Source organism: Galeopterus variegatus, unplaced genomic scaffold (genome assembly GCF_000696425.1).
Source record: "Galeopterus variegatus unplaced genomic scaffold, G_variegatus-3.0.2 Scaffold109, whole genome shotgun sequence".
Lineage (NCBI taxonomy): Eukaryota > Metazoa > Chordata > Mammalia > Dermoptera > Cynocephalidae > Galeopterus > Galeopterus variegatus.
In genome coordinates, this window is record NW_007726220.1 from 540,388 (window position 1) to 556,756 (window position 16,369).

The following is a 16,369-nucleotide window of genomic DNA, read 5'->3' on the forward strand; positions in this document are numbered from 1 at the left end:
AAAGATAGAGTGAAACCATGAAATAAATGCAAATAAAACAAAATGAAACAAAACACTAATAAGTTCTAGCTAGAAGTGTTGCCTGTGAAGGCTCGAGCTTGAGGACCATTGTTAAAAACTGAATATGAACAAAAACGCAAGACTGAAGACTGAATGTTAATCCTCCAGTATGATGGACCCTGTGCTTTGGGGAAACACTGATCTGTATGAAAAAACAGGACTCTTCCAAGGGAAGGTGACAGTCCCATGTTCTGCCCCAACCTCCTGAGCCTGAAGGGCTGAAGAAAAGCTTGGGAGCCACAAAAAGTAGAAAATAAACTCCTGTATTGTAGGGCATTCCACCACAGCCCGAGTGGGGCTAGTACCAACTTCCTGGTGGCGGGGCCCAGAGCTGATGGACACCACTGAGGGTGGGTGTGGTGGGTGCTCTGCTTGGTGCCGTTTGGCTTTCTGGTCAGAAGTCCTTTGTACAGCTGAGTGTTCCCTTGCCAGTCTCCCAGCTCTGGCTGGGAGGACTTGCTCTTGGGCCTGCGACCTGCTGAGCTGTCCATTGCTCACTGGGAGCCTCCACTTTCCCCAGTGCTGGGTTATGCACCCTGCTCTCCAGGGCCCAGCTTGTTGCTATAGCCGCATAGCTTCCTGCTCCACTGACTGGTCCGAGGGTGCCAGGTACTTCTCCTGGATGCCCAGCGTGCTGAGGGAAGGCATGTCAAGGATGCTAGTACAGGCAGAGGATGGGGAACTGGTCTGGGCAGGATCTGACCTCTACTGAAGTCCACCCTCCAACCATCTCTGGGATTCCTCCCATCCCTCTCTCTTCCTCATAATTATAGCTTCGGGCCATAGGCAATAGGGGCCAATTGGGTCTGAGAATCCCCCCAAAAACATCCAGACTCAAATGTTCCTCTATCTGCCTCTTCCCCACATTGACGAGGATCAAAGGACCAGAGATCACTAGTCCTCCAGCTTTGTGTTACGGTACTTGCTTAGGAGCCATACCATGGGGGTTCAAATACTGATTTTGCCACTTCCTTTTCTCATCTGTGAGGATCAGATGAGACAATGAGTCTGAAGTTCCCAGCACAGCGCTTGGCACAGCAGGTGCTCAATAAAAGTTGTGACTTCTCTTTTTCTGCCAAGGGAGGGAACTTATGGAAGCTCAAAGACAATGACAAATTTCTGCTTGGGCCATAGGGTGCCTCTCTCTCTGGGACAGCAGGAAAATGGAGCTGAAGGATACAAATCAAACTCACAAAGTTAAAGACTAGGATTCTGCTGATGGAGCCTTGTGGGGCCGGCTGGCCTGAGGTATGACTGTGTAGATGCTGTATCTCTGAGAACATCAGCCTCGAGGGCCTGGACCTCCCTGTCCTGTCTCACACATGGCCTCTTTGACCATGTGTGACACCCGCTCATAACCTTGGCTCTACCCTCACTGGTCACTAACCCAGCTCCAAAGGTCTGACTGCCTCTTGGACAGCCCTGGACGTCTCATGGCCCTCTCAAACACAGCACATCTGACACCTTTCAGCTCTTCCATCCATGGGACAAATCTGCCCCCTTCTCCTTTTCTTGCCTCAGTGACTAGCACAACCCTCCATCCCACTATCTAAGCCAGAAACCTGGGATTTTAATTTCTGCTCCACCTCCATCTATCCCATAACCATTCAGTCACCAACTCTTGTACTGTCTCCATTGTATTTTTCCAATCCACACCTTCTTCCTATTCTCACTATAAATGTTTCATCCCTTCTCACCTACCAAGACTGTAAAAACTCTCCTCCCTTCAAAATACATCCCTTAAATGTATTTCCTACACCTGGTGGGGCTTTTCTAAATGTACACCTGACTGTGTCACACCCTGTTCAACAGCACTGGTTGCCTGATCCCCATTGCCCATCCATGAGCTGAAGTCCACACTCCTCAGCAGGGCACTCGAGCCCTCCATCACCAGCTCTGCCTACCTCCCTTGCTCCCCTGAGTCTCCCTTTCTCTTTCACACACAACACACCAGGCAGGCTAAACCCCTTGCGATTCTCCCAAATGACCAACGGCCTTTTATTTCCGGGCCTCTGTAGCTGTTGCTCCTGCTCATCAGTATCATCCCTTGTCTTTAGTACAACCGACCCTGAAGCCTTCTAAGGGACCAGTTTTTGCACATAAAAGACAGTCGCCAGGGAGCCCAGCTGGTCACTATGAAATCAGTCATACACAAGAGTGGTGACTGTACCTCTGTGGCCATCCCTGAGCCCCATGTCTCAGCCTCTTGGCTACAGCCAGGATGGGGTGAGGGTAGAGAGCAAGGATACGAGGAGAAATGGAAATCAGCTCCAACTGCCGCAGACATCATGGCCTCCAGGCTGCGCTGCTCTTGGATCCCAAAACAGTAGCCATTGGCTTTATCCACAGCCTGCAGGACTCGCTGGATGCTCTCCTTATCCTGAGCAGAGAGGAGAGAAACAACTCTGTGAGTCAAACAGAGGTGTATAGAATTGAGGCTATACCAAAATACTTCCAACGTGCAAATACACCATCCTCCATCTTGCCCTGTGAAGCCTCTGGACATGTAGTTTTCTTGGCCTGGACAGTTCTACATGTCCCCAGAGGCCTGGCTAAATCCCATCTTTCCTGACCACCAACCCACCCAAATTAGAACAGATAAGTTCCCCTATGCACACCCACAGTCTCCTGGGCTTTATCCCTACTGTAGGTGGTAACCCCACTAGCTTACTAATGCCTGTTAACTCCTCTGCTTCCCCTATTTGACCATGCAACCCTAAAAGTCAGGGACTTGTTTGTCAAGGTATCCCCTATGCCTGGCACAGTACCACTGCTAAGTAAGCACCCAATAAATATGCGTGTTATTTAATCTATAATTATTTCCTCACTCACATATAGTGGTAAGAGCAGTCCATACATCAAATGATGGGAAGGACAAATCAAAATAATGCACATACAGTCCTTAGCACAGTGCCTAGCAGAGAAAGCCAAAAATAAGTGGGAGTTGTTATGATGAACATTATATAGTTCACCTCCTCATATTAGAGGAGAAAAAGTGTGGCCTTAAGAAAGGGAAGAGACAAGTTAGTTCAAGTCCACCCACTGCAGAAAGGAGTCTAACATGCACCTGTGTCTCCCAGGTTATCTTTGCAGGGTGCAAGGTGAGAGGCAGAGGACTGGGTACCACTTTGCAAAGTCAACAGGCAGTTGCCCAGTTGAATGGGCCTAAGACAATTGTCCCTGGTGCTGGTCAAGTCCTTTGCTGATGACTTTCTGAACTCACCATCTTCACACTGAGGAGGAAACGTGGAGACAGGACTCAGTGCCATAGGACAGGGCGAATGTTTGGTCTACCCTCTTTACTGGAATCCTTCCCACCATAGCCCCTGGTCCCAAAACCAAGGGGACCCAATTATAGTGAGACCTAGAACAAATACCATTGTTTTGTTCTGGCAGCTAACCAATACAGAGATGGAACTCTGGACCTTGAAGTAATCAATACCATGCTCTAACCAACTAAGCTAACCAGCCAGCCCCATTGTTTAAGCTTTCAAAGCTTCCTGTGCCTTTGGCTTGTTGAGCCCCAGGCACTGTTCAGAGTCAGCAGCTAAGGATTTAAGAGGCCTCTTAGTCCTCAGTACAGATGCTCCTCAACTTACAATGGGCTTATGACCCAATAAACCCATTGTAAGTTGAAAATATTGTTAAGAGGTTAAGGGTTTGGATCCCTGAACCAGCCAGCCACCAAAAAAAAAAAAAAAAATTATATATATATACATACAGACACTGGTAAGTTGAAAATGCATTTATACACTTAACCTACCAAACAACATAGCTTACCTTAAATGTGTTCAAAACACTTACATAGTCTATAGTTGGGCAAAATCATGTAATACAAAGACTATTTTATAATAAAGTGTTGAATATCTCATGTAAGTTATTGAATACTGTACAAATGTGTATCACCTTCACACCATTGTAAAGTTGAAAAATCAAAGCCATACCATCGTTAAGTCGGGGACTGTCTGTACCTGGATGTTCAGAGGGATGAAGGAGACCAGGCTATAGTCTTCAATGAGCTGCACCAGTTTCTCATTGAGTTGGTGGTAGTGGCGGAAGAAAGGGTCAGAAGCCAGGTGGTCAAGCAGGTAGGAGAGGTCCAGGACCTCTGTGTAGTAGTCCAGGTTGAAGGCTACGGAGAGAAACCAGGGCTCAGGAACAGCTGGCATCAGGCTAATGACCTGATGATTGGGGAATGGGTGTGGGGGATGGCTGGCCGGTTAGCTCACTTGGGAGAGCATGGTGCTGATAACACCAAGGTCAAGGGCAGGGATCCCCATACTGGCCAGCTGCTAAAAAAAAAAAAAGACCTGAGGGTTAGGACTGTATTTTCTTTTTCCCTTTGTCTTCATTCACTCAAATATTTCTTGACACAGTGAAATGAATTTACTATGGAGAAAATACCTGGTTTTACCTGCTGGTTCTGCCATTTACTACCTATATGGGCAGGTAGCTATCTCATGGGACTGTTGTAAGGATTACATGCTAAAAATCCCAGCGCCCGGTAGAGAGAAGTGCTTGATAGTTAAATAATGACATCAAACATGTTCTAAGAACTGCACTTGGTCCCCGCCTCATGGAGCTCACAATTAGATGGTGACCCCAGGCCCTGGTACACACACTATAAGGATCTGTAAATGCTGGTCAAATTGAATGAATGCTACATTCTAGCAGGGTGGCTTCTTGGGTAAATAACTTGCTCTTTCTGGGCCAGTTCCTTCTTAATGTAAAACAAGGTGAACAAACTAGATGATTCTGAGGTTCCCGATGCAGTTCTATAAATAACTTTCCATTAAAAGAAGGAAAGTGGGCTTCCCTACACTGCCCATTTCTGCCCAGAAAACTTAAGCATTTGAGGGTTGGCCAGTTAGATCAGTTGGTTAGAGCGCAGCCTTATAACACCAAAGTCAGGGGTTTGGATCCTCATACTGGCCAGCCACCAAACAAACAAACAAACAAAATTTAAGCATATGGGCTCCTCGGCAGGTCTGTCCTAAAGTGAGCTGAGGGACTCTGGGCCGAGGTGGCCCCTCCAAGTTGTTGACATCCCTCCAGGGCCTGACTAGCAGCCAGCTGGCCTCCCTGGACAAGGCCTCTGACACCTCACCTTCCTAACAACCTCTCTCCCTGCTCATGTGCTGGTCATTTTAACTGTTCTTCTCTAAGTTCCTTTGCGGCTAGGGGTGCTATTTAGGGAACTGATGCCCCCAGCACAGCACTAACTTGGCAGGAAAAAAGTGCTGCCACTGGGAGCCTGGGCAACTCCCCTGCCTCATACCAGCTGACTTTTTCCTCAATCTTCTCCACTTTGTGTGTAGCCCTCCGCCCCCTTTTTGTCATGAGCATACAGCCTCCTTCTGTGAGGACAGAAGGCAGCTGTCTACAGGCCAAGAAGTGGGCATGCACCAGACACTGCATTTGCCAGTGACTTGGTCTTGGACTTCCCAGCTTCCAGAACTGTGAAAAATACGTTTGTTGCTTAATCCAACTGGTCTATGATATTTTTGTTACAGCAGCACAGACTAAGATAAGGTCTTTACCCTTACTGGTCCCTGTGCTTAGAACAGCCCTCCCTTGGCTGGCTCCTTCTCACCACTCAGGTCTCAGCTCAGAAGCCTCAGATCAGTGAGGCACTCCTCAGTCTCATCACTCCCAGCCACTCACTGTCACATCACCTTGTTTTAATTCCTTTATAACACACATCACCATCTCTAGCTTCCAGGTCTTCAAAATCTACAATAGCACCTGGCATAGAGCAGCATGAAATAAACAGGCAGGACTTGGGACCTGCCTGTGGCTCCTATCACTAGGCCACACATGGTCCCAGAGGCAGCTTCCTTCAGCTGAGATCTCTGCTTCACTCCGAGCCAGCTGCTGCCCTACTCCCTGCCTGCTCATAACAGGAGTTCTTACCCAGCTTCCCATAGTGCTCAATGAGGTCCATCTTGGAGAGGAGATTGACGTGTGGCAGTTCCACGTGCAGCATGGTGGCCAAAGAGGTACACAGTACTGAAATGAACTTGGCTGGGTCAGTGCAGTAGTGAGAATCCACGAGGTGGACAGCAGTGAGCTGGGAGGGGAGGAAGAGACAGGGTGAGAGTGGCCTAGGAAGATAGGGAAGATCAGGGCCTATGCCCACCTCCATCAGACCGGGGGCTGGAGGACAGAGTGTAATCCTACCCATCAGTCTCTTCCTGCTTCCTTTTTGTTCTAACAGTACCCTCATTTCCTCCTCCCAGGAGACGTGAAGCATTTTTTTCTTACAAGATGCCTTGCACTGAGCTTCCCAGTGGGCAACAGGTTCAAATCCCACTCCATCTAACTCCATTTTTTTTCCCTTACTTTTGCCCGCCAACTTACAACAACAATCACTACTGTCACTTTCTACATAACTCCTTTCATACTTCCAAAAACCCAAAGCTGGGTACTAACACATCCATTTACAGATGAGAAAACTGAGGTTCGAAGAGATAAACTGACTTACTCAGACCACACAGCGAGTCAGTGGCAGAGCCAGAATTCGAACTCACATGTTTTACTCCGAAGCGACTCGGCCCCTACCTCGCTGTGTGACAGAGGGGCGTGGCATCTGTCCTCCTCCCTGTCTCAGTCCTCCATCTGCAAAATGGGCCTGCCCGACCAGAGACGCACCCTGAGGTCCCACTGCACCATCTGGGAGAAGATGCTGCGCAGGGCGCCGTGGTGCGTGCAGAGTTCCACCTGGCCAGGGCAGTCGAAGAGGAAGTAGTGTCCGCGGAGGGGGTCGAGCTTGGCACGCAGCCAGTCCAGGTTGGCTTCCAGATACTCCATGCAGTACAGCAGGCCGCCGTTGGGCCCTAGCCGCAGCGCGTCCATCACGTCGCCCAGCCCCACCAGCTCGCTCACGTCCACGGCGCACTCGTACGGCAGCCCCTCGTTCGCCGGGTCCAGGTTCACCACCGCCACGCGCCGTCCCAGCGCGCGCAGGAACTCACTCATGCCCAGGCAGTACGTGGTCTTTCCCGAGCCCGGCGGGCCGATCACCGCCTGCCCGAAGGCCGTGGTCGGAGCGGCCTCCGCCATGGACGGAACGCGGCCCGGAGCAAAGCAAGCCGGCTCAGCGGGAAAACAAGGCGGGCAGCCGCGTCAGAGCCGAGGCCGAGGGATTCCTAGATGCACTTCGTTGGGGGCCGGCAGCGGTGCCCGAGGGTTGCTGAAGGCGGGACAGCGAAGACCCACGCTACGTAAGGCGAGGAAATCACCAGGTACTGATGAGACCAGCCCTCTACTTCCGGACAGCGCCGGAAAGGGCGGGCCCCGGGGAGGAAGTCCTGCCCTCACGCTGATGACGTAAGCGGCACGGAGGGGCGTGGCAGCGTAGCCGCGCTTCTGCCACGGGGGGTGGGTCGGAAGGGTGAGACGGCTCTCCGGAAGGGAAAACTTCTCTCGGGATTTCCCGGGCCTTCCTCCAGGCCCCAATTTGAAGAGAAAGGGAAGTTCAATCGTAAACTTCTTTATTCCCCCGTTACACCGCAGGCCTGAGCCACCTCCTGCGCGCTCTCCGCTGCCCGGACTCAGCCAGCGAGGGTAGAGGCGGTGGAGGGCCCGCCCCAATACCGTCTCTTCTCTTCTAACCATCACAACTCCTCCTCTCTAACGGGTCCTTTTCCCCCTCTTTCTGGCCTTCATGGTGACCCCTTATGCCCGTCAACGAAGGTTGTGCTGATATCCTCAGTCAATCCAGCTTTTCAGAGGATGGGGGGAGACAACAGGAGAAAGCCCAAACTGGGTCTAGGGTCAGGTTAGACCAATGAGGAGAGGTCATTAAGCTCTAATATCCAAGGGGAGCAGAGGGCTTTTTGTAAAAATGCCCTTGAGGTAGAAAACTGGCAAGCTCAGAACAAAGCACCCTGAACAAGCCAAGGAGATTGCTGCTCCCAGATTCCTTTCTGCTTCAGTGGTAGAAAAGGCAGGGCAGAGGGCTGCCTTCATGCAGCTATGGGTGTTCCTGACCAAGGAAGCCCCCAACCCAGTCACTCAGGTTCTGAGGTTCTGTCCGAGGCACAGTTGGAACCCCTCACAAAGGACATGTCTGTCCGAAACTTCATGCTAGTGGGTGGCTGGCGGCGGAGCAGTGACTCCCTCTGGTCCTGGGGTAAGGGCTCATCATAGATGGTGGAGATTAGCCCCAGGCTGGTTCCACGGGGCCTCTTCATTTGCCCAAATAGCTGTAGCTTCTCTCCATGGTACCTGGATAAAAAAAGGTTCCCAATGAGAGGGCTGCTCTCACTCAAACCCCAGTAAAGCAGTTGGGAAAGGACAGGGGTGTAGCTACTATGTATCTGGTTTGTCCTAAAGACAGAAGCTTTAAATCTGGATCTTTGTTCTCTAGCCCCCTCATCTATCCATTGATAAACAGTGCCAGCAACCAAGGGTCTCAGATACAACTCATTCTGTCACTACAGACTCCCTAACAGCAATGAAGTCTAATTCCTCAGACTAGGGAGAATGACTCTTTCAGGAGATCAATAATCCTGTTAAGCCCTAGGGCTTGGTTTAAAAAAAAAAATAGTGCCAGATCCACTTTTTTCTTCTAACTCTGCTTTGAAGTTCATTCCCTAGGAGTGTCCAGCACCCATCCCAAAACCAGTGAGGAAGGAAACCAGGGTACAGCTGAAAGACTTGGGACTCCCGGGAAGTCCCTCAGCCACACTCACCCCAATCCATGCTTGCACCTGGGATGTTGGCCTTCTCCATCCAGGGCTTCTGATACCCCTGAGCACCTGCTGCCCAAGCCCTGGCCCTCGGCCCAGCCCTGCCGCTCCATCACCTTCCGCCCAATGCCCTGTAAAGGGAAGGGATGACTCAAGAAATGAGGTTCCTGGGAGTGGGAGGGAAAGGGATTGGGGAAGAATGAATGAAGGTCAAGAGGGAAAAGAGAGAGGTCAAATGGATAGGGCACAGTGCTCACTCACCTTGGTGTGGCGCTCAAAGGTGCCCACCTGGCATTCAGTCACGGAGCCGTCTTCCTGGCCATCACGGAGTCTACGTTCCAGACGCATTTGGACAGAATCACGGGCATCCTTGTCTCCACCATCTGAGGAACCAGATCCCAGTTTGCAGAAGGGTCCTTCTCAGCAGAAGGGTCCCTCTCAGCAGAAGGGGGAAAAAATCAGGTTTCTAGGAACCCCTCACAAGATTTACCCATTAATTTTCATGATATTCTCTCTCATTAGACTGGGAGCTCACCAAGAGTAGGAACCATGGCTCTCCCCCACTTACAGATGAGGAAGTTGTGATGCAGAAAAGTCACAGAGCCAACAAATTACAGGTGGGATTAGAACCCAGGTCTCACTCCAGGTCATTTTTGACTCCAGAATCTAAACTCTTATGAGCCTGAGTTCCTGACCATCCCACTCTACCAGGCCTGCCCATCAGACCCAGAATTCCCTGAGGGTTATCTCCATATATCCTTCCTCTCCTACACACAAAGGAAAAAGAATTTGTCCACAACCAGCACTTACTGTATTCAACTAGAGATGTTTTAAGAGGGGAACCCTCTCAGTGGGCCACCCCAAGGAATTGTTCCCCTGTCTCAGCCTCTGCTAAGAGTCTCTGACAAAGTGTCACTGTAAGGCCAGGGCACCAGTTCAACCTCCTAGTGATGCCACCCCTTGCCCAGTACCTCTGTCGTAGTACACACTCATGTCCACATCCCAGTCATCGGCTGTCTGTTCATCAAAGTCTGCAAGGATATAAAAGCATCCAGAAGATTGGGTTAAGCACTCTCAGTTCTGTTGACAGCTAAACCTAGACACATTCCAGAACTTGGAACTTTTGTTTGTATTTTTAAATTTCTCTCTGAGGGTTATTCAGAATTTGGGGGGGAAGGGGGAGGTGCTTTTCTCTCCATCCCACTGATCTCTGACTCCTAAAAAGAATGACTGGCCTCTCATATACAATAAAGGTATGCCTATTCCCTAGCCTTTTGTTTGGGCTTACTGCCAGGGTACCCCAAGAGAATGCAGCTGGGATCACCCCGCCCTTGCCTGGGTGCCAGCATTACCTCCTTCTTCCTCCTGCCAGAACTGGGCATCAGTGTAGAACACCAGGCCTGGGCCACCCTTCTCCCACTTGAGCTCGATCTCCTCCTCAAAGAGTCGCTCTTTGGTCCGCTCCTGCCCGGTCACGTCCTCGTGCAGCGCTTCATGCCGCTCCCACTCCTCACCCCGGTCATCGTCCTAGGAGAAGGCAGGAAGAGATGACGTGCTGGTCTAGCTTCCTGACCTCACACCCAGAAGGAGAGACGCTCGGGGCACAATAAGCATGTGAGACTGGGGCCTCAACTCTATTCCTTCAAATTTCTCCAAGAAGCAGCACATATTTAGCCCTTCAAGCCTCAGCCAATGCATCTCTCCATCCCCTGGTATTTCTCAACATAGTTTGCTCCTTTCCCCACAAGACTGACTCACTCTTATCTCTTCTGGCCATGTTATTCCCCCTGCCTGAAATATCTGCCCTCCTCTTCCACAGTCTTCTCTTCTCCATTTGGTTGAATCCTCCTCATCCTTCCTCAGCCTTCTCTTCTCCATTGGATTGAATCCTCCTACAGCCTACATGAACCCCCTCACACTTAGGCCCACAGCTCTGTCACTGGTCTCTGAACTCTCAGTACTAATCAGTACACACTGTTAAGGCCTGTATACATTATGTCATAAAGAAGGGACAAGAACTAACACTTATTGTCTACTCTGTATCAGACCCTTCCCATAACTTTACTCCTTTAATCATGCCAACAACCCTGAGGAAACCTAGGTTCAGAAAAGTAAAATAGGGCCGGCCTGTGGCTCACTCGGTAGAGTGCGGTGCTGATAGCACCAAGGCCGCGGGTTCGGATCCCATATAGGGATGGCCGGTTTGCTCACTGGCTGAGCGTGGTGCTGACAGCACCAAGCCAAGGGTTGAGATCCCCTTACCAGTCATCTTTTAAAAAAAAAAAAAAAAAAAAAAGAAAAGTAAAATGACTTTCCCTAGATAGTACACCAAGAGAGTGGCAGAGCCAGCATGTAAACCCCAGTCACCACACCATGCAGCCTCTCCAGAGGTTGGTTCTCTCTTCAGGGAAATTTTAGGCTTTTTGAGGGCAGGAAATGGATCTTAGAATATGTTTGGAATCCTGCACTAGTCCTTGTCTTACAACTGCATTATTAGACTTGTGGAATGATAGGATAATTCCTGGCTTGAAACCCTTAACTCTGTCCCGGTTAAACTCCAAGGGGCCTCGGGAATCACTGCTACAGAGCAGGTGCTGGAGAAAAGTCAGGCCGTACCACACTAAGGATGTGGTCCAGATGTGTTACCAACTCTCAGTTGGGAGCTTTGAAACATGATGAATTACTTTTTACCCAGAGTATACATTAAAAAAAAAAAAAAGTTTTCCCAACAAATTACACCTCACTTGATTTTATGGATGAACAACCAAGTTTGGAGAGAGGAGTCAATGAGATGTCTATTTCACTGATTAAAAGTTAGAGTGGAAGCTAGTGTTCAATCTACCAACTCAAAGTCAGAAAACAGAGGTGACTGGTCAGCCACATGATGAAAGCACACAGAGGTTAGAGACGCAGCGAGGAGGACTGGGCTCACATCCCAGCTCTGCCTCTACTTCTTTCGATGATCTTAGGCCAGTCAATGCACATCTCTTGGTCAGCATGTTTTCGTCTATGAAAAGGAACTCTCCTTATATTCCTTCTGAGGGAATGAAAATAAGACCTATTTGAGAATCTTCTGATAAAAGCTCTGGGTCCTCTCCCTAAAGAAACACATATATGCACATGCAAATGTGGTTTTACATTCAATGTCAAGGAGTTATATTCTCTGGAACCCTCCTGAGGACTCCAGGTTAGGAACCCTTGTAATATACAATAGAAGAGTGAGATTATTAGTGCATTGGCCTTTTTAAGCTGCCAGTAAGAACAGGATGGCACACTGTACTCACGTCATCTGAATGAGACTTTTCCTCCTCCTTTTCCCCCTCCTCCTCAGGCTCTCCGCAGTGGCTGGCTGGTATATCTGCCAGGCAGGTTCCCTGGGGTATTTCCTCACCCTCTGCTGTGTATACAAGCTCTTCCTGCTCTACAGTCTCTGAGTCCTCGTACTTGAAGGGCACATTGCCGTAGCGCCGAGAGGAACCTGTCCTGGGAAACTGGAGCTGCAGCTGGGTGATGATCCGAGGGGGTAGTCGGCAGGCCCGGATCAACTCCAAAAAGACCCGCAGGGGTGTCCCCACATTCCCATTGGGCATCAGCACTGGTGGGTTCAGCTCTGGCAGTTGCCTCAGGTCAGCCAGGGTGAAGGCTTCATTCTCAGCCTTCCGAAGCTGGAGCTCCTTCCGAGTCTTAAAGGGAAAGGAACCCAAACCTTGGGAAGGAGGAAGAAGAATGGATCTTGAAACCCAGAAACCTCCAGCACCGCTTCAGCCAGAAATCAGTCAAGGTTTAAACCCATTAGCCTAATATTGTTTCTCCCTTTCAAATTTCTCCAGAGTCCCTTCCTCCTTTCCCAAACAGAACACCTAGCAATTTCATGCCATTTCTCATCACCTCAGCCAGGCACACAGTTTCTTCCAGATCTGGCTCCTGCTGACCTACTGATTCTCAACTGTCACTACTTGCCACTCCCTGCACAACCTCATACCATGTGTTCCAGCCACATCAAACAATTTAACATGCCCTGAAAGTTTCATGGGCTTTCACATCTCTGTCTGTGTCTTTGCAAATGTCACTTACCTTGAACACCATTCTTTCCTACACACTCCTACTTATGTTTCAAGATCCAGTTGAAAAACCACATTTTGGCCGCTTTAAGGCTGGAGATGCTGAGCACACAGAGCAGGAGCTGGCAAAAGCCACAGCTGTGCCCTTCAGATGAAGTTGCTTGGAGGCAGCAGGGGAGAAGAGGGCCTTGGTGGCCCTAAGGCCAACAAAACAACTGATAGGGTTCCTGTAAACCCACATAGGAGCAAGGAGCCACAACAATTGAAAAAAAGGAGCCACTCAGAGGCCAGTCAGTCATTGCAAGGGACTGGCGCATGGCCCGTCCCATGGGAAGTGTTTGAAGCATGGTTGGTGGGGGAGACGGGCCCATGGGGGAACGTTGGGGCACAGCAAGGACAGCTGACCGGCACCCCGGTCAGCGAAGGACCACTCAGAGGAGACTGGTAAGGAATATATAATTGCATGGGGTGCTTTCTGATGAGAAGACTTAGGCCCAGATCAGAGTTTCTACACAACCCAGGTGCCCCAGAGAGCCAGAAGTACCTATAAAGTCAACCATTAAAACCTGAGCTGCACAAAAAGCCTTCCCTTGGGAATCAGCAGCAAAGCAGCAATTTAGCTAAATCACACAGCTCAAGTACTGGTCCCCACAGAAAGTTCCCCCATTTTAGAAGTAAGCAAAGGACAAAAAATTAGTTTAGGCCCAGGCACACTGCCAGTGCCTCAGGGCCAGCCCGGGGACCTGAGGCTTGGAGCCAGGGACCAGACCCCCGTCCCACAACCAGGCACGCCACTAAGGAGCATGCCAAAAACATCACCTCCATGTGAGTGGACCACCACAATAATCATGACTGCCATGAAAACGGCTAGACGCCACAACCACCACGCAGATGGTCTGCTAGCCACTGGAGGAGTGCATTGACACAAGGAGAGTTATCAGCAGAGATCGAAAAAAAGAACAGGATGTCTCTCTCCACAAGCGCATCCCAGACAGAAAAAGCATCTGCTCTACGATAATATTGGGGGACCTGAACACACCTCTCAGCATTGGACAAGATCATCTAGGCAACAAATTAACAGAGTAACCATTACTCTTTCAGAAGGAGAGAAGAAATCTAGGGTTATCAGAGGTGGGAGGGAAGAGGGAGAGAGAGAGAGAGGGAGAGATTGGACAAGGGGCATAAAGAATAAGTACGATTTGGGCCAGCCCGTGTCTCACTCAGGAGAGTGTGGTGCTGATAACACCAAGGCCACGGGTTCGGATCCCTATATAGGGATGGCCGGTTAGCTCATGGTGCTGACAACGCCAGTCAAGGGTTAAGATCCCCTTACAGTCATCTTTAAAAAAAAAAAAAAGAATAAGTACGATTTGGGCTGGCCCGTGTCTCACTCAGGAGAGGGTGGTGCTGATAACACCAAGGCCACGGGTTCGGATCCCTATATAGGGATGGCCGGTTAGCTCATGGTGCTGACAACGCCAGTCAAGGGTTAAGATCCCCTTACAGTCATCTTTAAAAAAAAAAAAAAAAAAAAAAGAATAAGTACGATTTGTAACAATATATATGCTAGTAATATTGCTTTGATCAACATATGTCAATGTTGAACCCGAAAAATATGTATAATCAATTATGATTCAATAAAAAATTTTTTTAAAATTTCCACAGTTCCTGATCCCTCTAGGAAGTCGGTTCCTTCCTCCTGTGTCATCTCACAGCACTTGGTGATAAAGAGCATAGGCTCTGGAGCAGAATGCATGGGTTTGTATTGTGGCTCTGACACTCAGGACCTCTGTAACCTTGAGCAAGTCACATAAATTCTGCATCCCTCAGGTTCCTCACCTATCAAATGGGAGTAACAATAGCTCCTATCTCTATCTCATAGGATTGTTGTGAGGGGTCAATAAAAATGAAAGGCTTAGAACAGTGCCTCCTAAGTACATAGAGCATGTTCCATAAATGTTAACAATTACAATGACATGTCTGTAATAATTTCCTTTTTCCAAATCTGTCTTCCTCTGTGGATTCTGAGCACAACTGTATCCACCCACTCTCTGCATACCCAGCTAGAGTCACACTAGGTCTAGCAATATGAGCATTTGTTGAATGAATGAATTGGAGGGCTCTGAACTGTGTTCCTATTTCTTTTCTTTCTTTCTTTTTTATTTCCGCCGTTGTGTTCCTATTTCTCCATCAAAATGATTTTGGGGGGCCGGCCCCGTGGCGCACTCGGGCGGCGCTGGGAGCGCAGCGACGCTCCCGCCTCGGGTTCGGATCCTATATGGGACTGGCCGGTGCGCTCACTGGCTGCGCGCGGTGCGGGCGACACCAAGCCAAGGGTTGCGATTCCCTTGCCAGTCACGAAAAAGACAAAAAAAAAAAAAAAAAAGATTTTTGGGCCGGCCGTGTCTCACTTGGAAGAGCGTGGTGCTCACAACACCAAGTCAAGGTTTAAGATCCCCTTACAAGTCATCTTTAAAAAAAAAAAAGATTTCCCATGAAAGAGGGAACTGTCCAGAGAAAAGAGATTGTCGCTTCATTTGCATCTTGCCGGAAGGACTGGGTGGGGAACAGAGAGTGCAAGACAGACAGTAAGAGCGTTAGAAACCTGATTTCCTTTTTTTCTTCTGTATCAGTGCAAAATCAACCCCTCAGAAAGAAAAGGGTCTTAGAAGGGACCTAATAAATTGGAAGATCATCCGAATAGGCCTCTCTCTGCTTTTTTTTTTTTTTTCTCCCTGCCATAAACTAACGTGTAAGTTGAACCTGAAGCTCTGTTCAGAAATGACCTAAACTCTTTTTTTTTTTTTTTAAAGATGACCAGTAAGGTGATCTTAAACCTTGACTTGCTGTTGTCAGCACCACGCTCTCCCAAGTAAGCGAACCGGCCATCCCTATATGGGATCCGAACCCGTGGCCTTGGTGTTATCAGCACCGCACTCTCCCGAGTGAGCCACGGGCCGGCTTTGACCTCAACTCTTAAGAGTTGGAACCTGAGGCCTAACTTATCATCATCACCTCTCAGGAAAGGGGCCTCTGTTCCAGGGCCCCTAAGCCAGTCTGTTATCTCACTCGTACCTGATGCCTCAGTAGGTAGTCGAAGTCTGCGGATGAGACAGCGACCTGGCAGCCAAGTACCCTGAGAATCCAGCCACCGCCGGCCCGAGTACATGCGAAGAAGCCTCTGGGCTTGAGCCAACCCCCGTACCGAGATGACGCAGCAGCAGGTACGGGTCTGGACCGGAGCGGAGTCCCGAGTGGAGCGATCCTGGGCATCGGTGGCCGAAGTCTGGATGAGAAGCTGGCCCTCAGAGGCAGGGTCAATAGGAGTTAAGGCAAAGTCGGGGGCGGCCTGGGTAGGAGCCCGCTCAGGCCGATGCCGGTAGTGGAAACAGAGGAAGCCACCACCGTGCTGTTCCCGAAACTGGCTAAAGTAGTTCCGTAGCTGGGCCGAGCGCAACACAGAAGGAATACCGCTAACTACGAGGTAAACTGCCGCCTCCTCCTCCGCCTCGCTGGGCGCAGCCATCTTAGCTTGTCACATGAGCGGCTGAAACC

The 16,369-nt window shown here is 49.6% G+C and overlaps 2 protein-coding genes across 2 annotated transcripts; both read right to left on the reverse strand.

The window, feature by feature from the left end:
- Positions 1-307: 307 nt before the first annotated feature.
- GPN2 (GPN-loop GTPase 2) lies at positions 308-7,258 on the reverse strand. The gene is made up of 5 exons (XM_008586229.1): positions 6,712-7,258; positions 5,974-6,130; positions 4,032-4,192; positions 2,310-2,440; positions 308-694 (listed from the first exon to the last, which is right to left on the reverse strand). Exons 1-5 carry the CDS (start codon positions 7,120-7,122, stop codon positions 622-624), a joined length of 933 nt encoding a protein of 310 aa, XP_008584451.1. The 5' UTR covers positions 7,123-7,258; the 3' UTR covers positions 308-621.
- Positions 7,259-7,536: 278 nt separating this feature from the next.
- Positions 7,537-16,369, reverse strand: GPATCH3 (G patch domain containing 3). Its single transcript, XM_008586238.1, has 7 exons — positions 15,890-16,369; positions 12,038-12,459; positions 10,106-10,280; positions 9,725-9,784; positions 9,015-9,136; positions 8,757-8,884; positions 7,537-8,289 (listed from the first exon to the last, which is right to left on the reverse strand). Exons 1-7 carry the CDS (start codon positions 16,338-16,340, stop codon positions 8,073-8,075), a joined length of 1,575 nt encoding a protein of 524 aa, XP_008584460.1. The 5' UTR covers positions 16,341-16,369; the 3' UTR covers positions 7,537-8,072.